General features: G+C 38.6%; 1 protein-coding gene across 23 annotated transcripts in view; it reads left to right on the top strand.

Annotated features, from left to right (window-relative positions):
* The window catches only part of PTPN5 (protein tyrosine phosphatase non-receptor type 5), an 83,655-nt gene that overhangs the window by 53,756 nt on the left and 6,392 nt on the right, over window positions 1–23,507 (top strand). For 14 of the 23 annotated variants that reach the window (XM_050711219.1, XM_035539953.2, XM_035539952.2 and 11 more), the window contains 8 exons: window positions 2,245–2,483; window positions 5,780–5,969; window positions 8,475–8,559; window positions 8,645–8,740; window positions 13,076–13,155; window positions 13,621–13,758; window positions 17,131–17,241; window positions 20,989–21,149. In XM_050711219.1, the coding sequence (XP_050567176.1) occupies window positions 2,245–2,483; window positions 5,780–5,969; window positions 8,475–8,559; window positions 8,645–8,740; window positions 13,076–13,155; window positions 13,621–13,758; window positions 17,131–17,241; window positions 20,989–21,149 (1,100 nt within the window). The remainder of the gene's footprint in view (window positions 1–2,244; window positions 2,484–5,779; window positions 5,970–8,474; window positions 8,560–8,644; window positions 8,741–13,075; window positions 13,156–13,620; window positions 13,759–17,130; window positions 17,242–20,988; window positions 21,150–23,507) is intronic. The other 9 variants (XM_035539955.2, XM_035539959.2, XM_035539958.2 and 6 more) reach the window with 3 other exon arrangements.

Below are 23,507 nucleotides of genomic sequence, written 5' to 3'. Positions count from 1 at the left end.
TTGGTACATAGAAGGGGTGTTTTGCGTTGAGGAGTGCCATTATAATGAAATCTTTCTTCACCAAATGCACCCTTGTTTCTTTATAGATGAACCTGATACATCAATCCCACACCAACATGTATACTAGATGGCATACCAGTTAAAACAGCTTATGCATATTTTATTTAGCAACTATGGTAACTTGCACTAATGTTTTGATAGTTCCTTGGGGAAGGGAGGAAAAACGCCTGTTTATATAGCTACTTCACTGCCTTATTGTGGAACAATAATTATTGGGCCACCATACAATGCTGAGGAAATGATAGTTGGATTTTCAGAAGTGATACCAAGAGAACTGGGGCCCTGTCTTGCCTTGTCTGTGTACATGCTAAAATATAGCTCACTCCTGCATCAGGGAATTTGTGACTGTGATACAAGTTGAACAAATTTCTCAGGAGGGTGGACCTCAGCTATGGTTTGAGGCATGTTTCAGAGAATGCCCAGATACCAGAATGCATTGGGAAGCTAATGATCACAGTGGAAAAATAAGAGGCTGGGTAGTGTGTTTGAGGTTTGTAGTAGTGATGCTGTTGTTTTCTGCCTCATACAATGGTATGTTAAGGTTCCAGCTGCTGTAGAGGACCAACATAGTGCTGTCTAGTCCTCCTGAACAGGTTTTCAGAGTAATGACGGTGTTCTCCTGCAGTATCAAGTTGCTGAGCTGATAAACACTTTGCACTATGAACTGCTTGGATATGACAGTCTCATGGTATGTGTAAGAATCATGGCTAGTACTGGGGGACTGCCGAACTCCAGAAGTCATTTTGGGGAATGAAAATGGAATCAGATCTTAAAGCTTCTTGCTTGTCACCCAACAGGCCAAGCGCGAAGGACAGATTTGGCCCCAAATTTGTATAGAATATAAGTCTAGCAAGCATGTTTGTTTGCTTTTGTAATGGCTGTATATCCTGATTGACTGAAACAACACTTTGACTGAAGTAACTGTCAACTGAATACTGCTGCTTTCCGAGAATCTAACATTCTGTAAAACTGGCTGTGGACAGAAATTAAAACTTGCTTCACTTTTCATTCTCTAGGCTTAGAGAAAGAAGAGTACATGACACACAGATGCAAGAAAATTGTTGTTTAAAATCTTGCACAAGCTAACGTGTTTTAGTAGCCTGGGAAGACAAATTTGACCTTTTTATTTGCATATTTTCTAAATTCAACTGCCCATTTAAAAGCTATATAAGAAAAAGACAGAAGTCTTAACTTCAAAAAATGCAACCCACTCTTCTCAGTCTCAGAAGGCTGCATGGCTTTACAAGACACTTCGTATAATACTAGCCTGAGTGATACTGCTCCTAGTTCAATGCTAGTGATGAAGCTGGCATGAAGTTTCAGATATTGGAATTCAGAGGTGGACTTGTAATTTTTAAGGTCCATGTGTAGAATTAAACAGCCCACTGATAATATCTCAAAGTCATCTAGTCTGGCACAGCACCAATGTAAAATAATACGATACAATTTTTTTTTAGATTTATGCTATTTCAAACCCTTAATTAATGCAGAATATTCAACTTTAATGTTGCATACGTCCTAGAACTTTGCAAGATTTATTATTTAGTGATTATGTCATGCTTTGTAACCTAATTGTCTGATTTTTAAACAGGCTTCACCACTGGCCAAAAAATGATATAGGCGTTCTGAGCCTCAAAATGAGGTGCATCCAACTCAAGGTCTCTAAAAATGATTGGTTTATATATGAATTTAGGCTATGGTGTCAGATTATCAGAGATGTGCAGTTAGGAAAATTATATTTACCTTCCTTAACCCAAGTATATCAAATTGTTAGATGGAAAACAACATTAATTCAGGAGAGGTATCATTTGTGGAATAGTATAGTAGACTTTGATTTTGTAAACAAATCTAGGAAAGGTAAGAAAGTGAACAAAAAGACAGTGGTGTCACGTTGGCTTGCATGTGATGATCACAAGCACATTCTGCTTCCACTGTTACCCTGAGTTCAGCCTAACCAGCTCTGTAGAAACCTCTGTGCCTGAAAGCAAGTTTGAATGGGTAGATGTGAATTCCTGTAACACACCACAAAGCTTTGCCTGCATGGAACGTTCCTGTCCTCTTTGATACTAGCTAATCCTGATATGTTACAGTGAGTTGGGATGGTGCCCTAATGACCAATCCTCCAGATTGTATGGAAGGGCTGGCATCAAGCAGAAAGGTTTTTTAAATGTTTGTTTCCTCCAGTTTTGGCATCTGCTCAGAGCCCGTCCAGATCCCCCCTTTCCGCTACAAGAGGACAGACGCCAATCTGTGAGCCGGCAGCCTTCATTCACGTACTCAGAGTGGACAGAAGATAAAAATGAGGATGACTTCCTAGATTTGGATCCCGTACCAGAGACCCCGGTCTTTGACTGCGTAATGGACATTAAAGCGGAGACAGATCCAGCTACTCTAACGGTTAAATCCGTGGGCTTGCAAGAAAGGTAGGGTAGATGTAATGAATAGGGGGAAGTTTGGTCCCAGATTTTGTGGGCTTAGTTCTGTACCTTGTAGGAAGCTTTATTACCTTTATGACTGTCACTTTCAAATGTGGTTTTAAACAGAAGCAGCTGCTTTATTTCCTGTCTGTTTTCAGTCCAGTCCTAAATATGCAACATATTAATCAACAAGTGCAATTTCCAGATGACTCTCAACAAATTTTATTCAAAAGTGTCACTTGTTTCCTTGAAAAGATACATTTGTTTGATCAGTTTCTTGCCATTCCCCAAGATGGCAACTGCATAGTATGAAAACCAGTATAGGGCAGTGAAAGCTTTTACCACTGAAAGATGGATCTGGTTAATTCTTTTTCTGTCACTTATGTTGAAGGATTAGTCCTTACTCCAGGGGCAAACCACAGTTCAAATGGCAATCTGCTCTAATTCTCTTAAATCAGTTAAGTTAGTCAAAAAGTAAATGAATTCCTTTGAAATGAACCCAGGAATGGAGTTGTAGGGTGAGCTGATGTTCACTTCTTGAACCAGGAAGGCAACAGAGCTTTTCAGGGAGATGCACAACGGGGAAAGGGCTGTGCTGAGATGAAAGGAAGGCAGGAGTGATGCAGCATTGATTTGTGTTGCATTTCTCTATCTTCACTCATATCTCACAGAAAGGTCACCTGTAATAGGCAAAATTTGAAAAGCCCAGAGGTGCATGAATTCCAGAATGTGTGACTACGGATAGGGGAAGGCTCAGCAGAGTTGCTGAGTGTTCAGTTGAACTGAACTTCAGTCCATAAAATTATTTTATTACACTTTACCAATCATAAAAGAGCGTGCATGTGAGTGAAAAGGAAGTACACCAGATTTAGTATCCTCATCTCTGAGGCTGAAGTTGATTTAAAGTTCCTGTCCTTTATTCTTCTGTGGACCATGGGAAGGCTGAGTTTACGTTGTTAGCTGTCTGCATCTTTTTTCCTGTCTTGTTCTTTCAATTGTCTTCATGAAACAGAACAAAAATCTTCAGAATAGAAATCCTGTAAAGAACTTCTTGAAAGGTGATGGTGTCATGAATAAGAATGAGTTTATTGCAGGGCCCAATGTAGAAAGGTATCAGCTTTCTTTATTTCCATTTTTTCAAGCTTAATTGGAGTGCTAACCATAGTTAATTCTCATGTCTAAAACTTAAAAGGTAAAACTTAGATTAATTAAAAAAAGTATGATGTTGAATTTCCAAAGCTCCCTGTAACACAGTGAAGCGTTACAGCAGAGCCTTTTAATTTGCAGTCTGTGAGCTTAGAATGTTTTTCTCACACTTTACTCTTGATTACGTTATTCGTCCTAAAACGTCTGTCTTCTTGTATTATATTCTTCTGCTTTAAATATGAGACTCCAGTAATTTTGGGTGCATGTCCCTGAACCTGCTGATATTAGTGAACTTTGCTGTTGTTTTTGCATTATGGGCAAGACTGAAATGCATCAGTCATTTGTGCTTTGAAGCTTCCTTGATCTCATTCCATCTCTCTTTTTAAAGATGCTGACATTTCTTCTCAGGTGGCAGCTAGTTTCAGGAAAGATACTCAGTGTTTCAAGAGAAGTAGTGAATATCAAGTAGTTAAAGTAGTGAATTAAAATTAAAAAATTGTCAAGGAAGTAGGGATGGGGAAAAAGACTACAGTTGACTGAAGTTCTCTCACTAGGTAGAATGTGTTATACAAAGCTGTAAAGTGAACTTCTCTTCAATATACACGTATGCTTGAGAAGCCAGACCTTGTTTGGGGTTTGGACTATGTTCTGAGAAATCTAATTTACATCAAGCATTGGTCACTCTTCCTTTGTGTTTTTGTGTTTAAACTATCTATCCATCCCTCTTTTTTTATCCATCTTGCTTCTGCACCTTTCTTCCCTCTCATTCTTAACCACCCACACCATTAATAGAGTAGTTACTAGCTAAATTCAAACAGCACTGAATGTTACTCTTATGAAGAGACCATCTCATTTCCTCATGCTGAAGAATTGATACCTTTACGTATGTAGCCTCTTCTACCCTAAAAGAACCCAAAGCATTTGTTATCAAATGCAGTTATTTTGGGGGAGGGATGTAGTAGCTCTTTAACAGCATGCAGGATGATGGGGTCAAAATATTTTTGAAAAGCGCCACTGAAGACTCAGTGTCTACCACTAGTAGTCATGTTTCATCCAAAATCATTTACCCACGGCTGTGAACTACAGCAGGAGGCTGGCTGCACATGCTTTTGGAAAAACTCCTGAATCTAGAAAAAGGCTGTGATCCAAGTAACAACTTCTACCCATTTCTCTGTGAGCTGGTCATCCTCATGTGTTTACATGTTTTTTCAGCAGCTTCTGAAAACTCCTCCCAAGTAGATTTTTCCAGCTGAGTGAAAGTCATCAAAAATAGGTCTATTGTGTGGATATATAAACATTATACCTAGTCATCATCGTATGGTGTGATGTCGTTAATACACTAAAGATGTTTAAATACAGTTTCACTGATGGCACTTGCATCTTTTTTTTTGTCTGTGATATGCGAGATTGACAGAAGCTTTGGAATGCTTTAAAAATATTCAATAAACAATGCAGGCATTTTGGCTTTTTCATTTTGTTGTGTGGCTAACTTGTATAAATGCCACTAAAAATTCTCCACTTAGGTTATAAACAGAGGTGCTCTTAACTGTTAAAATATTGGGACCTTCTTTATAACCTTCTCATGATGTAGTATAGTTGAAAGCAAGTTTTTTTTAAACAGGTTAATTGTTCACTGTAAAGGTTAGCATCTCATGTATTGATTCATGTTGAACTGGTAATGTTTATCCTAAGATCTCCCCCCCCGCCCCTGATGTTGTCTGGGCTACTAAGAGATGGTTATTCAGTAGGATCTGGCCTGAAGAAACCTAGGACCAAGCTTTTCACCTGCGATGTTTAAAATGTCCACATTTAGCCTTGTGATTTACACAAGTATATAAATTTTTCCTGCAGTTGCCTGCTCAGTGCCTTTGACGCTTCCATTTAGGTGACAAAATATAGTTACCTTACTACAGACAACACTTTGATAATATTGGCCTTTGTGTTCCAGTGTACAAAATGATCTTCAGTCTTGTTGAGACAAGAAGCATCACCAATTTTTCAAAGGTAGTGACAATAATGTACGTAGCAGAACCAGCTGGGTGCTTTTCTAAAGTTGTTGTTTATCTGTCATTGGGACTGCATACATTGCTGACGCATGCTGGCAATGATGGGTAAGTCCATCTTGTTGTAAGCTAACTGATTGCTCTGTTTTGCAGGAGAGGTTCAAATGTTTCACTCACGCTAGATATGTGTACCCCAGGCTGTTCTGAGCAAGGTTTTGGCTATATCATGTCACCACGGGAACAGTCAGCTCAAGAATACCTCCAGACAGCATCAAACATTCTTACTGAAGAGGAACTGCACAAGAAAGCACTGGATCCTTTCATACTCCAGGCAGAGTTCTTTGTGAGTATCTGACCTTTCCTTATAGGAGCATCAGGAAAATGGGATGTTGTCTATATTCTATAAGCCTTGCTATTATTTTTCTGCAGGACTAAAATTAGTACATAAAAATTACACTTCGATCAGTGAAGCCCTAAACGAAATCCCCAAATTCATCATCCTTTGAAATGACAATGTCTGAAAGCTTTCAATGATCTTGTCTCTTAAAAACTACAGAATTGGTTCTGGAAACAACAGCAAAGTCTTGTTTTCACTAGTCTGTCTTTTTTTTTCTTTCCTTTTCCTCTTTTCTTCCTCAGCATGCTACTAGTTAATGCAAAATCCAACTTCACTGAAATATAGAAGAAAAGCCTAGTTTGCTATAGACACAGCTTCTTGAAATTTTGAGTTGCCTTGGGATGAAATTAGTCCAAGTGCATGCTCTTTGTTGTTGAATGTTTGTCATGGAGCTACTTTCCAAGTTGCCTGAATGTTCTCCAGATGACTGAAGCACAGGATGGCTAGGTCACTCAGCTGGAGCCTTAGAAAGTATGTTGTACTGTTTTTCCTTCTGCACAAAAATTATTTACTAGCTGTAAGCTGCTTTGTCAGTTGCTTTTAGGATTCTCTTAAGCACAGAATCTCAGCAGAGTGGAAAGAAAATGCTTTGCAACATAGCATCTTTCTCAGCCTGTCCCCTTTATGACACTTCAAGTGTCACTTGCTCTTGAGAGAGATTCAGAAATGAGGTGGATTGGTCTTTTGTTTTAAAGCAGCCTGACAGATATCTGTGGTCTTAACTCAACACTTAGTGTGCTGTACAAGTTGAAGAAAAGCAGCTTTTGTTTAGGTAATCTGTGATAGTTTCAAAATAAAGCATCTATTGCTGTTCAAGGGAAGAAGTGGTCACTTAATGAGTGTCTGAGTTGACTGCTGAACAAATCTTATATGCAGTTTAATCAGTCTCTGAGGCCCACTGTAGCTTTCACGCAAAGAAAGCAATGTTAGAAGAAATAAGTTTCCTTTCTTTGAGAACTTTTGAATTAGTTTTCCTTCTGTCCAGAAAATCAACAGCCAAACCATCCCAGGTCATTTTCATACTTTAATGAAAACTGAAGTGTAGGTAAAAATGCTGTTTAATCAAAATGTAACTTCTGTAATTAAAAATGTAAACTAGATTGCTTTATGAAACAGTTACCACCAGCTCTACAGCATGTATTTTCTGTCTCTGTCTAACCTACTTGGCTTTCCAAGTGCAAATTCATAACAAAGCAAGCAGCCGTGCTTGACATTGGAAGAAGAGTCAGGGGTGTCACTTGCAGGGCTAAGTCCTGAAATTCTTACAAGATTTAGAGTTTTAATCACTCAAAGTCCTCTTGATTTCAGCAAGAATTTGAGTGGAGAATAAGTTCCAGAGAGCTTGGCTCAAGTAGGGTTGTGGATGACTGAATACAACATAACTAAGGAAACCATAAAGGTTTCACTCCCATGCAGCTCCTCAAATTGAGAGGAAACGACTTCCACCAAATGTTTTATAATTAATTGCCTCTGGTTAAGGCCCACAGCATGCTCAGTGCTGTATAAGAGGCCGTCTTCTAAAGCTTGAGAATTTAACAGGTCATCATAACTTCCTGACTTCACTACCAGTGTGTCCAGTACTGGCCTCTGAAATTCAGTGTGCTGCAGCTGTGCTGACCATCTCTGCTCCCAAGCTCCATGAGCTGCTTCTCTGCTGAGCCTGATTTACACATCCCATCTTATCACATGTCTGGTGTCTCCTGTTGGTGGGTCTTGTTTGTCCCTGCCTGGCATTGGCCACTTAATTGCAGGAGGTGAGTACTGGAGAATAAGAAGGTTCTCCTTTATTGTTTTCTTTAGGACTGTAGTATAGAGAGCAGGTAATCCCTGAACACCTCTTTGCTGTCCTTGCCCATGGAGCTGTAAAGTGCAGCGAGCAAAATGAGTGATAAACCCTCCTGCCCAGCTCCATGGTACTAGATCAATGCAGCAACCTGTCATAGTGTGTGTCGTCATTTGTTGCTGGTGAGAGTCACTAGCAAATTACTTCCTTCCACCCTCAGAGAGGAAGAAGGAATGTGAGTCAGAATGGATGGTGTCTGAGGTCCATCACTTTTGGAGCAGAGTATCTTACGTACTACCTTTTACTTAGTTCTGTGCCTACACTTGCAATTCAGTTCTAATAATATTAGGAGCTAACATAATGCTGTCTCGCATATTACTCAACGAATTAGTCACTACGAACATTTTCATGTAAGGATTTCAGGAAAGAAAGCCAGTGACAGTAAAAGGAAACATCAATCATATAATGGTGGTAAATTGCTAGAAGTACAGCACCGTATGTCTTGGTTGACTTCATCACTTTGCCTCCCTCACAGGCAGGACATAATGGGTTTGGGATTTTTATTCCTTTTGTGAATCTAATAATACAGTCTACTCTGTTTTTTTTTGTTTGCTTGTTTTTTTGTTGTTGTGTTTGTTTTTTTGGTTTGTTTTTTTTTTTTTGAGCAGGAAATTCCAATGAATTTTGTTGATCCAAAGGAATATGATATTCCAGGCTTGGTGCGGAAGAATCGCTACAAAACAATTCTCCCAAGTAAGTTTCCTGCTTTTTTTAATCACTAATGCAGGGTGGTCTATTCCACATGCTGAAGGGCTTTGCACTTTGGTGTGTTTTCCAGGATACATCAAGTGTGCTGTCACTACCCCATATTGTCCACTGGCTGTATTTATGAAGCAGCGACATAGCTTCAAAGCTAAATCAAATTTCAAAAGAGGTACAGAGCATGAACAACCGAAAATTGACAGAAGATCAGTAGCGCTTATGTTTTAAAGCCAATAGAATTACATCATTTGGTTCTGTCTAAATTTCTACACAGGAATTTGGTGTGTTTATTCAGAAGCTACTTAGTGGTTTCTTTGATAAACTCTTTTAGAAGGACGTTATTTTACCGAGCAATGTATTTCTCAGAATCATACCTCAAATGCAAACTGAGAAAGAGTATTGGAAACTGCTCTGATGGCATTAAGATGATAGAGAAAATCAGAATCTTCTGTTACATTATTTGTAGCCAAGAATTGGAGTTTTAAGAAACGTTTTGGTACAGATTTCTATATGTATAATTTTCCCCTATGTCTCAGTTTAAGATACTTGAAAATGAATACATTTAGATGTCATGCTTCATTTTTGCTGTAAGCCATTGTTGGAAGATGCCACCACTAACCAGGGTTAGCTATACTTGCAAAGCCCAAATGGTTCAGTGTCAGGTTAGTAAAGATAGGTTCAGAGACGTCAAAAATGTCCTCAGCTATACCTGTCATTTTAGACAATGAACCTGGGTTGGAAATGGTTCCAGGCTAGGTTTTTATGCTTTTTTAAACCTAGATTTACAACTTTTTCAGCTGCAGCTAATGATTCATTGTGCACAACCCTTCTGATGACTTTGCATTCCACCTTAGACCAGAAGCATAAAAACATTCATCCAGATGCTTTACGATTTCTGTGCTAATGATTGAGATGAATCATTCAGGTATTAATTTGCTGGTTTTGCTGGAAAGGGAAGATTGCAGAAGCTACTGGTGATTATAGAAGCCTAAACTGCTGGATTTTAAAGTGACCTATCTATTCCGCATTCTGTATTTAATGTGCATTTTGAGAACTGGATCCATTTTAAAAATCCCACTTTGGATTTCTAGACTCATAGTTGCTGCCATTTTTAACACCCTGTTCCTGAGATGTAAATAACTGCCAACATGCTACCATATACTTCTGAGAACGATCACACTCCAGGTTAATTACTTGCTGCAAACTTTATCTCAGCCTTATGGATATCTGTGTCAGCCATTGCTGTTGCTTTGACCTCTCCTGATAACTAGTTTCTACCCTACCATGCCTCCAAAGATTAACAAGCTTATTCCAAGCTCATTATGATCTGGATTATTTTTTTTCTTGAATGAATTTTAAAACCACAGTCTCTGTGCAACATTATGTCCCTGGCTGTGGCCAGAGGATGGCCTTTGAGGAGATGAGTCTTTGAGGAGAGAAATGGGCTGACTGGGTTCATCTTTGTTTAGCCACCTCCATTTTGAAGGGTACAGTGTTGGCAGTAAAGAGGCTAGCAAGGATTGCAAAAATTATACTTTTATCTCCTTTATGCTTTAAATCTGAGGATCCCAGTAAAGTATCCATGCACAAAGCAGGAGGGGGAATTGTAGGCAAGATGAGGGAGAGTCCAGTCCTTTTTGGGTTTTGACCATCCACTGACTTCCCAGTTTCCGAGCTGACCAAATGTAGCCTGTGCTGCCTTGTGTATCTGCTTAGTATTTCTCCAAGCTGCAGAAAGCACTACTGGCAGGAACTACTGGACAAGCTGCAGCAGAGCAGGCTCGGGTAACTGATTATCCAAGGGAACAGCAAGTGCTTGATTACCAAACCAAAGTGAAACCCCAAATCCAAAAACCTAAAAATAATTAAAATTCCATCACCAACTGCATCTCTGGAAGCACTCTAGGCAGTTATTGTTAAAAGGTAGAGTCACTTAACATGATGATCAGTTGCTTGCAACCCTCAAGTTAGTTGTAGTAAGTGAGAGACATGATAATAGTCTGTTATTCATCTAATTTATATTTCATTTGTAGTAAATTCTTTTTTGCAGATACTCACATTTCACTGTTGATAGTAAAATGGCTTAGATGGCTTTCTGATGGCAGAAAGGTGTTTTTGGGAAAAATGCCAAGCTAACAAGGTTGATGCGGTTATTTCATAAACATGAAATTACTTATTTGCAATCTTCTATTTGGGAAAAGTCCTGTGGAATTTCCTGGAAAATTATGACTTTTCTCTAGGATATTTGAAGGCACTGTTTGCTTATATGGAAAAGGGTCTTGTTACAGGATCCCAGAGGGTGGTATGTTGCGTGTCAGTCTCTTTGAATCCTTTTCTGAAGAGTAATGTCTAGACAGACTTTCTTTTTAATTTCTACACAGTTTTATTGCTTTTATGCCATTTTAAGTTATGCAAAACATTTCAGTAAGTTTAGCCAATTCCTCCAAAATGTCTAACATAGCATAAATACAGAAAGTCCATAAAAGAGGTTGTGGAAAAAATAGCTGTCGTTTGGCTTCGTAGAGATGCAGGCTACTACTGTTTGTTTTTTTTTTTGTGTGTGTGTTTGTTTATTTGTTTGTTTTAATAGATATGGTGCCTTCTTTAGCCTGGTCTATGCACTAGTTTTGTCCTGGAAGAACATTTTTTGTTAAGAGTAGGATTTGATTAACTTAAATGTTTCTGTCTCGAAAAAATCGAAATTCATGCCACAAACTCTCATGATATTAAAGTGTTATGATTTTTGAAAAGAATGAGTTATTCCTGTTTATACATTTCTAAGAGAGGCAGTTTAACTCAGTTACGCTTCCTTAAAACAGTGCAAATTCTTCTATCAACAATGCATTAAGAAGCCTCTCTTCTATGAAATAAGATTAGAACTGCTCACTAACATACTACTGTAAAAAAAATGTAAATACCTTAGCAGAAAAATCACAAGCCAAGTACTATAATTTGGAGTAAAAGAATATTATAACATTTTAATATTTGTGGGCACAGCAGTAACAGTCCACACCGAGAATTAACTTGAGTTCAACTGCAGCTGAATACCAAAAGGAACCTTTGCTTAGAAGTCTGTGGCACTTAACTTACTTGATAGAGTTCTTCAAATCCAATTTCTTTGTCCCTAGAGATTCACTATGAGCTGGACAACATAGTATTATTGCTGTTCTGAGAAGGGGGGAATGATGTAACCATTACTCAAACTTGAGCAGGCTCCATGGATGACTGCATAAAACCCAGACAAAAGGACCTTAGGCAAGGGGCCTCACTACCCAGTCCAGTAACATTTAAATAAACATCTGGCAACCGATGTCACCTTTTTATGGTGTGGCATTATCTCCTGTCTCATCATCTCCCCAGCACTAGAGAGATGAGCAAAGGAGAGCAGGAAGGAATTGTATTTCAGAGGAACTCGCTAGCTTCCATATTTCTGTTTTACTAAACACCATCTCCGTTAATATCTTTGCTTTGTAGATCACATGATACTGTGACTTCATTATCACATAATAGATTATGTGAATTAGTTCTGTCTGAGGACAGCGTTTCATGCTGAGTCTGTTTATAGTACAGTAGAAACAGCTGTGTGTTTGGTCCTTTGTGCTTGATCCAATATCACACTGTGTTTGCATATTTATTATTTTGTTCTGGTTTCTGAACAGTCTCATTTTTTTTAATGAAGATGTTATCTGTGTTTTTTTTCCTAATATTCTCCTGGTGATGCACTGTTAATGTTTGCTGAGGGCCTCTGTCAGAAGAATGTTTCTTGTGAACGATAACAAACTGGAGTACTGGTGATAATGGATGAATATGGACCTGTGTAAGCTTGCATTAAAACAAGTAGAACAGCTCCCATTGACTTCAGTGGGAGCTAGACTGAGGTTCTCAGATGGAATCATGTTTTCCTTTGTTGTCCTATTAAAAGAAGAAGAATGCTTCATAAATAGTGTTGAAGAGGAAGGGCCTCAAGTACTGAAACATCTTGTGCAAAAGGACTGTTTAATATCCTTCAATTTTTCCCCAGCCATTACATTTGTTAATAGAACTTCTTGAACTTTAGCTTATTGCAATACAAAATGGGGGAGAAAATATTCATCTGGCTTGCCTGCACGCAAGAAATGTATATTTATGATTTGGGAGAAAAAGTGTTTGCTGCCATTAGAATAATGTCTTACAAGCCAGGATGGATCTGTTCACCCAACAGACTGAGAAATAATTTTCTGGAGCAGAAAAGTTGCTGCTTTTCCAGAGTCGTTCTGGGGCACTGACTCTGCAACAGGAGAAATTCAGGAGGCTTCAGAGTGGGTAAAACTATCAGAGGAAGCTAAATGACCCCAAGTACCTTTCACCTTTTTCTGTATTAACATTTTAACATGGGAGCTTTCTAAGGCCACTGACATCTATTGTGGTGGCCGTGAATGCATCCAAATGTCTCGCTGTACAAACTCTGTCTGTCTTTCTCTCCTATCAGCAAATGACAAACTATTGCTTATTTCTTTACACATTTCAGATCCTCACAGCAGAGTGTGCCTTACCTCAGCTGATCAGGACGACCCACTTAGCTCTTACATCAATGCTAACTACATCAGGGTAAGAGCTCAACAGTCCTATATGTTTGTCTAGCCTCTATCAGCCACTGTTAATGTAAACAAATTTGAACGTCCACTGGCTTTTAAAGACATCGTAGCTGATCTGATTGCTCTTCTCTCCTGCTTACGTTAAATGAAAACTAAATCTCAAAGTGCAATTACACTGGTTCAAACCAGAGAAAAGCAGATTTCTGCACTTCTTGATGCAAATTGCTTGTCAGCTGGCCGATCGGGGCACTGGAAAATAAGCCTCAATAAGGTTTGCGACCTAGCTAGAGTCACCTTGAGGCTGTTGGACTCTCATTGCTGGAGTTATGAGACCATATTGTGCCTTTGCTCCATGTGCAGGAGAGAGGGGAAGAACCGATACCATGGTGTCTTCATTCCAACCAGCTTTTAAAGACTGAACCTTCAAGGTTGTGGTGGACATCCTGTTAAAACTGTTCTCTTGTTGTTTTGTTGGCAGGGCTATGGAGGAGAGGAAAAGGTATATATTGCTACTCAGGGACCGATAGTTAATACTGTCAGTGATTTCTGGAGAATGGTGTGGCAGGAGCGTTCTCCCATCATTGTCATGATTACCAATATAGAAGAGATGAATGAGGTAATGGTGTTACATATAGTCTGTATTTTTATCTTTTCTCTGGCAGATATTTTCAGCACAGATGCTAAGCCTGCAGAAATAAGTGAACAGAAGTTAGTTCAGTGGCCTAAACAATCAGAGCTAGAATTAAATTCGTCAGTTAGAGAAGATGTGAGCTGCTATTCTTTCAGTTCAATTTACTGAAAGTCTTGTTTTGCTGTCTGACTTAGCCTACTGCTGGTTCTGCTATTTTTTGTCTCCCTGCTGACCTGAAGCCTTTCCAAACCCAGCTCTATTTGCAGACATGCTTTAAAGCTGTCTCTAAAGGAATCAGAAAGAATTGTATTCTAGCCCTATTTGTTTTAGTCTTCAACAGCATCGATGTTTTTCAGTCTTGCATTTATTATAGTTCATTGTCTATAGCCACCTCTCTCAGAGGCTGTCCCTGATTTGTGAAAGATAGTTACAATAATCAACAACTAGAGCTAACTTGGGTATGGAGGCTCTTTTCCTCAAATATGTCTAGGAAATGCTGTTGAAATATTGAAATTAAGAAGCAGAAATTTTCTGTTTACAACCTGCTGGAATTGGTACTTCTAGAAAGTAAATCGTCACAATGTTTCTGGTAATCTGCCTAATGTTATTTTTATTTGCAGTAATAAATACTGCTGCCCTGCAGCTGTTCATTACTAATTTACCTACTGCAAAATTTACCCCATAGCAGAGTTGCAAGAACTGTGTGCTTGGTCTTCGGTTTACAGGTCGGTAGCTGATCTTCTTCCGTCGCCTTTATTGGCAGTGTAGAATGTGAGAATATGGTCTGGGCATGTGTTGAGCTCTGCATCCCCCTTCACCTCTGGCAGCAAGCTGTAGTAGAGAAATAGAAACAGTGTTTCTTATCTGCAGCAGCAATATTTGTCAAAGCTTGCTCTCAACTGAACTACTGAGTTTCAGGGACATTTCTTTTGGAGAAGACATTTCAGACACTTAAAAGACTGAGAATATAGTCATACAGATGGCCTGAAGTGCTAGCTGGAAGCTGAGTGCCCATAATTTTTGCATGTTCACAAACCTTTAGCTTTCCCCAGTTGTGAAGTAAATCATTTTAGCCTGAATTTTAATGGAAAAAATAGATGCGGATAAGACAAACACAGAATTACCATGCTTTGCAATATAAAAAAAAATGTATATATAGATATTACAGCTGGCAAATTGGACACATGCTCTCAGGGCACTGCTGATTTTTTTTTTTAAAAAAAAAGGTTAGTTGCTAATCTAAATGTTCTGTTTGTACTAACATTTTAAACTCACGTCCTCACATCCACTTCTATCTGAGGCAGCACTGAAAGAGTAACTTGCTCATTGATCAGAGTTGGCAGGTTATGGTGAACAAGATGTTGAAATATTATGACATAGTATACCCAAATCATTAAAGGACTTTGAGATTTGAGAGAGAGAAAGAAGCAGAGGAAACATTGGTCCTGAATGATGTATTTGCTGAGAAGTTCTTCTGCTATAGTTTTCATATAACAGGAATGTAAAATAACCTTTATATCTGAATTTCCTCTTATCCACACTGACAAAGTATTTCATCCATCATCTCAGTCTTGGGAAGGAGCACAGTGCAGTGGTGTTGGTCTATATGAGTGGAGCTAGCTACAGTCTATATCGTAACAGCTGTTGAGTTTTTTCTGATACCTTTTGTATCAAAAATTAAAAGGTGTCAGGAATCTCAGCCATAAACACAGGGTAAGTCCTTTCATGTGGATGTCTCCTATATTCATTCCCTCTTTTCCATAATACATATTAATATACGAATAACAGGACTCAGAATTACGTAGATTCAAAACCAAAACCTTTGTTTTGCCATGATGCTAGTAACAGAGGCTTTGTGTTCCTGCTCAATGCAATGACTTGGCTAATGTGCGTATGAAGAGCTCTGTATCTCAGCCCTCTGTCGCATCTAATCTGAACTGACAGACAGCCCACAGAAATGAGTGGGCAATCTTACTCCACTCCTTGGAGCAGAGCAACGTCTGCTATTGATAGATGCTAGCGCACTTGACAATTTTTACAATGGATTCTGCAGTTTAAGAAGAGAGGAAGTAAAAATGAGATCTGCGTAAATAATTTTACAGAGACACAGTGGGCCACATTCCCAGTGGGTTATTAACTGATGCGCTATACAGATGGAACAGCACTGCTTCTCCCACACACAAATTTTGACTCGGTAACTTTGCAAGACACTTTTCTGTTGTTAGTCTTTCTCCTGAAATGGAATTATTCTTGGTGGGGGAGGACAACACACAACTTTAACTCACTTCCTTCAAGACTGTGTGCTGCTGTGTAGAAGAGAAAGCATGCAACCATCCTCTTTAACTGGGTCTGTCCAGCAGCAGGTTCTCATTCTCTTATGATAACAAGATGTTGTTTCTTGCTTTAACACAGGGGAGTCTTTTTCTAAGAAACTGCCTTGTTCATGTCATTCCTTGTCCATGGACCTGTCCCTACACCGTGTTGAAGTGCTTGTCTCTTCTTTTGCATGTTGATTAGCTTAAAGAGAGATTGCATACAAAAAATGCAATTGTTTTCAGTCCTTCCAGGACACGAGTGGTTACAGATCCCCACCTACTTGTGCAGAGTATCAGTACCATGATGTAGATTTGCATATGGACAGTGGTTTCAGCTTCTCTAATTGTCAGGTAGTTCTGGCTGCATCTCTGGTTGTGTTTTGGCAAAATCAAATGTAGCAGTCTGATAGATCCCATAGCTATTGCTTTCTTTTTGTTCCTTAGCTTTGATGTAAGATCCTCAACATCCATTTAAAGTGGATTTTGGTACATAAGCTAATTCCCCAAACATCTCCAGTCATGTTCTTTTGTACAAAAACCTATGCAGGTGATAATCTTATATTCAGAGAGCAATGGCCCTTTATCAGAAGTAGAAAAAATGTATTTTGTATTTCCATATCCATTTATACACACCACAGAAATAGCAGCAACTAGTCTATATTGTGCTAATCATTATTATCTTAAGAAAAGAATTAATCTGAAAACACAGGTTATTAATAAACACAAGCACGTTGCTGCTGGCCTTTCTAGTGAAACCTCAAAATGTGTATCAATTGCACAAAGTTAAATAAAGATGTGTGTATTTAAAAACAGTGGTTAGTCATTATTTGATTTGTGCATTTTTATCATGCAATCAAGCTGTTATGAATGCAGCAAAAATTGCCAGAAATGTGGTCCCTGTATAGAAATTGAAAATGTGTACTTATTATAGAAACAACCATCATTCATATTCATCTATGCATGCGCTAATCCAATTTCAGAGGAGTAAAAATGAACCTCCCTTGACGGCTGCTTAACTAGATTTATTTTATATTGCACACAGAAATGCACAGAATATTGGCCAGAGGAACAGGTCACCTACGAAGGAATAGAAATCACAGTTAACCAAGTCATACAAGCAGATGATTACCGTTTAAGGCTCATCACCCTAAAGGTAAATCATTCAAATGTACTTAAAATAGTTTTGCTACCTAAACCCTTAAACAGGCCTTCATAGAGAGCTGTGTAGAAATATTTGCACAGTAAATTACTGTACAAGTATCACTTTTAACTACTGCAGTCATTATTGCTCTGTCCAATTCACCAACATACAAATACCACAATAATGTAAGCAATCCAAGATTTATACCATGTGCATACAATCTGAAAAATTCCAGGCCAACTTTAGCAGTACAGGGTTAACTCAGTGGAAGAAATCAGTGACTCATTCTGTGCCTGTGTCTTTTGTGTTGATCGATCTCTTCGGTTACCAGCAATAGGACCCAAGGAAATGGCATGAAGATGCATGTTTTGGATTTTTCTTATCAGGAAAAGGCTCTTCACTGAGAGGGTGATCAGGCACTGCAACAGGCTCCCCAGGGAAGTGTTCATGGCACCAAACCTGATGGAATTCAAGCAGCATTTGGGCGACACTCTAAGAAATATGGTTTGATTTTTGGGTGTTCCTGTGTGGACCCAGGAGTCAGACTTGATGATCCTTGTTGTGTCAATTCCAACTCAGGATAGTCTATGACTGGTCACTGAGAGTGACATGTTAGTTCAGTGACAGCGTCTTACCAGCCTTTGCAAGTCATACTACAGACAGTGCTTGTGGAATAACCCACTAACCGCTGTGATGATATTCTGTAGAATTCAAAGGCTTGTATGTTCTTTGGGCCATGGACTTAGTCAAAGCATTACTGATTACTAATAGGAATCTTTTATTTGCATGGAGTTTTACATATTTTGTAATAGGAAACCCCTAGAAAACATTTAGATGGTATTTTTTGTCTATGTATGAGTATTATTAGACTGTTGTCAGACTGCTAGATATCTCCAGTTGTTTATGCTTAAGATGACTGTTGTGCTACTAACAAGAAATGGAGGAGTTGCGAACTGACCAAAAGTCTTTTCATGTTGCTTGCCTGTCTTCAGTTTCTTGCAGTGGTTGGACTTAGAGATATGGTTTAGTGGAGTACTTAGTGTTAGGTCGGAGGTTGGACTCGATGATCTTGAGGTCTCTTCCAACCTAGAAATCTGTGTCTGTGTGTCTGACTACTGGTCTGCTTGTCATAATAGTGGTGTGGTAATGCTCCTGGTGTTCACAAGGCTGACTTGACTTTGAAGATGCTTTAAGGAATCATTCACTCTAAGACATTAAAACTGCCGATGACCTTTATCAACACCTTTCACCACAGAATTCTCTCTGCTCATGTTTCTAAGCATAGTATCTTTCCAGCTATTTGTCTAATTTTACATACCAGTAACCATTCTATCATCTCGTGGATAGAGAGTTTAAAGGCAGATTTACTTTTTTTTTTTTAAGTACTTGGGTGCTACTTAGTCTAAAATACCAGTCTTATTTTACAACTGATTTCATTGCTAGGTTCTTGAATCTCAAGCTATATGCTTTAATAAGAACAATCTATTTACATAAACTTAATACATATTTAATATACCACACCTACCCTTGACTTCAATATAACAACACCATTTCTTTCCAAGCTGAAAAAAGCCTTCCTTTTTATCCAACCATTTTCAAGTTTCTTCAGCCATATGCTAATAGGCAGAAAGCCAGTATGTGAAATTTCAGGTCTGGACTGAGTGTGGAAAGTCTGTCACTCATGCTTTTTGTGAAGGCAGCAAGGAGAAAATCATGTTCTCCAACAAGTGGGAAGTAAAGAATATTTACAAGTGTACTGCAGACTTGCACTGACCTTAAATACAACCTATCCCAAACAATACAGTACAGCAGCAAGAACAATATATAGCGTAATTCTTCTGGAATAATGATATCTGACAGAATTGGTCACACTTCAGTTACGGTGACAAAACAATTTCCTCAATAAAAATCCTGCAGTCTCTTCCAGAAGAGTTTCTTCAGAATTATCCCAAGAATTCTCAGCCTCAAAGAAGCACCAGTGAAGAATATTTTTATTAAAGTCAAATCAGAAGTGTACAAGCTTCTATAAGCAGAAACACAGAACTGGTAACAGCATAGACAAAACTAAAGATATCCAGAGCTCATGCTTAGAACTTTGGCTGTTTTCTGTTTCTGTCAAATGAGTGGTTTTATGTAGTGATTCATGTTTTTCTTCAGATGACTTTAATCTTTTACTTTTCTCTGAGTTTTATTGACAACATTTGAATTACAATTTTCACAACCCACTTAAGAATACAGTATTCATAACTTCTGTGGCTTACACATAGTCACATGTTGAAAGGCAACTGTGCATATCCATGTTTCAGAGCAGTGTTGAAATCTGATCTGGTTTACTGTCATGAGCTCAAAGTGCTATTCATGACAGTTAGTTATCCTCTCTTAACCAGAATATCTTCTGACAAAGGTAAATAACCTAGGGCCATGCTCTATGCTACAGTAGTAAGACTCTCTTTCTCAACTGAGCGAGACATACCCTTAAGGTTCCCGTGGCTGTGCACTTCAATGAGCACTTCAAACCCAGCATAAGCTGGAGCAACAACTAAATGAAGCCCAGCCTCCCTCTGTCCAGCTCTTGTTTCCTACCCTTGTTCCATCTCCCATGTCCAACACAAGCATTTGTGAGAATGTGCAGTAACCCAAAGCGTGAACCTGATCCATGTGAAAATTAATCCTACTAGAGAAAGAGAAAAGATTGAACTAGATGACTTCCACAGTCCAGTTTACAAGTGAAGCTATGCAAAGCTTTGCCAACCCAGGAGAAGGGTGGAAGGTGGCAGTCATGGAGCACTTCTAACATCCATCAACTGATAGTCATAGGGACTTAGCCTCAGTGACAGAAACTATTTCTAGATTTTTGCATCTCTTTCTTTAGAAAGAATCAAATTTGTTCTTTTTTTCCCCCCTCATCTCTTGAACTCAGCCAGACGTGTTTAAGGAAAGGTTGTGGAAACTAACACCTCAGTTCCTGGACTTTGTGAAGCCATTTGCTTAGCTCTGTGCCAGCTGGCTTATGTAATGGCTGAAAGGGTAAGGCCAATTCCCTGAGCTCCATGTTGTTTGGCACCTTCAGGAATCAGGCAGAAGGATGTCACTTTGAACACAAAATTAGAGGCACAGAGTGCTGCTTGGCACTCAGAAAAGGTAAAGGCACATTTGCTATATTCATAGCCGTGCTGAGAGATAAAGGCAATCAGAATTTGTCTCATGAAAAGCCCTGGACTGCAACTAGATGCAATTCTCATCTTCCAGTGTTTCTGAATCTGTCACCATGTCTAAGAGAAGAGAAGTGACAGGAAACTGATAAGAGTCTGTCTGTCAGAAAAGAGAGAAAAATAAGCTCCCATCTCTATCCCTCATCTAGCTAGCTAGCTATCAAAGACAGAGATATGGCTCCTGGCTCTCTGTCTGTCAAATATATTATGAAAGCAATTATGTCACAAGTACAGCTCTGGCTTTGCTGAATGAATCTGTCAAGAGGGAGCAGACTGTTTTGCACACAGCTCTTGGCACTAAAAGAGCAGAGTACTTCTGGTGGGGGGGTTGTAGGTTTTTCTTTCTTTTTTGAGGCAGTTTGCTGAAGTGCAGACTTGATCTTTGGAGTCTAGATTTCTGTGTTGCGTGGCTCACCATTTGGTTCTTCTGTTTCTTTTAGCACTGATTTGCTCACCACATTCTTAAAGGAAGGATTCAACATGACTTTACAATTAGATTTAAAAAAAAACACTTTGTGATGTGATGTTTATCTTAACTGGGTTGCAGAAAGGAGAAGAAGTCAGAAACCTGAAACATTACTGGTACACATCTTGGCCAGACCAGAAGACACCAGATCAAGCTCCCCCTCTGTTACAGCTAGTACTGGAAGTGGACGAGGTAATGCAGAGTGCAGAAGAGAAGAATGCCCCAGTGATTGTTCACTGCAGGTAAATAAATGATGTATGCAACTTCGAAGGGCTCCTTTGCATACAGTGGCATACTGTCATATTGGCCATCAGTCAGACATGTAAGAGATCTGGTCCAACTGCTTTAAATATTCTTGGAGCTTCTAAATTCAAGTTTTCTCTTTCCACCTTTTGCACGCACATAGTCTGAGCTGAACACAGAAGCTGTTGGTGGCTCAGTTACAAGTAATAAGTCTCATTTCATTTGTCTTACCAGAAATAAATGTCTTCAGTAACCTTAAAAGGGCCATTTTACCAAAATGAACACACTGAATGAAACTGAGTAGGAAGATACATGCAATCAGAAAAATAAGAACCCTTAACTTCAATAATAATAATAATAATAAGATAATTTTTACCGATAAAAAAAATAGAAGTTCTGGAGAACAAAAGCAAGTCTTGTTTTGCTAGTGTTTAGAAAGGTTAAATGTGATTACTTGAAAACAAGTCAGTTCTCAAAACAATTATTCCAGGTAAATTGCAAAAAGCGTAGTAAGTGATGCAGTAGTACTGCCAGGATAATTTTCCATTATTTCAATAAAAGTACATTTTGATAAATGTACTTTTGGGATTTCTGTAAGGAATTTCACCTAGTTTTGCATAAAATTTTCTAGGAAATGACATACGGTCATTAATCAAAAGCTATAGTAAATGAGATATCATATAACAGGAGTGGTTTTTTTGAAGAGACTCTGGCATGAATGGTTCATAGTCCAGTGTTGCCAAAGATCCACCGATAAGCAAATAGAGAGTAATTATTAATAGAATACTCATATAATTCCACACTAGTGTTAGAATCAGATCTCTTCAGGTTTATATTGTTTGTTTGATTTATTTACTTAGGATCTTGTCAGTAGCTACATTAAAACACATGTTCTATGTCCAGGAAAAAAATGGATATCATGCTTAGGGCTATGATCTCCTGGAAAGCAGGTGTCTCAAAAAATAACTTGGAGGTTGTATTGGTTGTATATGAGCTCCCTGTATAATGCTGAAGCTGAGAGGTCAAATGCAGTTCTGAATCCAGAAAAGGAAATTCAATAAGAAATGCAGAGTTGTCATTCTTTCTGTATGCAGAATAGGTAAATAATTAAGGTGCTATGTCCACTTTTTCTGCCTGTTTTGGAACAAATTTTGACAAATAGGGGAGAGTTCAGAGAAAAATAACAAACAGTTTGTAACAAGATCCCCTTTACCCTTGGAAATCTGTATTTCTCAAAAATCTCATTGAAGAAGGATGGTGTTTGCTGCAGGTGAAGATTCTGACCACTGTGTCACTTGTGCTTTGCATATTTGCGTTGTCTTCTTGTATGGTGTCACATCCATGATCTGGATATAATTTGGAGGCAATTAGGGCATTTTTATTTAAAAACAAACAAAAAAAGCAACAACAACAAAAACTAAGAGACACTAAGAGACATGGCAATAGGGTTATGAAGTATTTTATGTGATAGGTGGGGACCAGAGCCCTTTCGGATTATTCTTAGTTGCAGTCATTTTATCCAAAGAAGGAATTTAAACTGATGCCTCTAATTGAGAGCGGTGTGTGCAGCAAGCCATCGGTCAAGGCCTGAGTTATGCAGGGTACTTGTATCTCCTTTGGCCTCTGTGGGAGGTCCTCAGTAGAACATAATCTGGTGGGTTTGGCCTTCAGTGATGTAAAGTAACCCACCTTGAAGAAAAAAAATAAGTACAAGCCAATCATGAAGCTATTCTTAAAAGCAATGTAAAGTTAAAGGAGGCTAGCAGTCTTGGTAAGGTCCTGTGGATAGTGTGGCAGTCTTAAAAAGGATTATGACTTTTTTTCAGCCACTGAGGGACTTGCAGTTTGGCCTGGGATAAGTATTCTCTTGGTACTATTTGTCTTTGAAAATGTTGTACCCTCCCTTTGCACAATAATGAGATCTATGGATGGGAAGCAGCATACAAGAGATGCGTACAGTAGCCTATTTGATTATGGTATCAAATGTAAGGTGAGGGGCTTTTCTTTTTTTTAATCTCTTGATGTGCATCCATATGCATCAAAGAGTACTTTGAAACTCTGAAATATATGAAGTCTTAATAAACAAACTAGAAGATAAATTGAAACATGAGGCACAGAGTTTTAGGGACAAGGAAAAAAGTCAGGTAGGTACCTCCATCACAGTTACTTGACTATAAGACTGGGATTAGCTCTTAGGGAGTAAGATGGCCCACCAAACTTCCATTGAATTGCCTCAATCATTCTGTAATACAAGTTAAAACAATTACAATGTAGCTGTTGGTAATGCAGTTTCCATAACAAGCATAAATACTGAATAAAAAAAAAAAACATTCTATACAATCAAAGAAAAACAGTAT

The sequence above is a fragment of the Cygnus atratus genome, chromosome 5 (assembly GCF_013377495.2).
Source record: "Cygnus atratus isolate AKBS03 ecotype Queensland, Australia chromosome 5, CAtr_DNAZoo_HiC_assembly, whole genome shotgun sequence".
NCBI classification, from domain to species: Eukaryota; Metazoa; Chordata; class Aves; order Anseriformes; family Anatidae; genus Cygnus; species Cygnus atratus.
The sequence above is the reverse complement of the archived record's forward strand: the minus strand, read 5'-3'. Positions and strand labels throughout refer to the sequence as shown.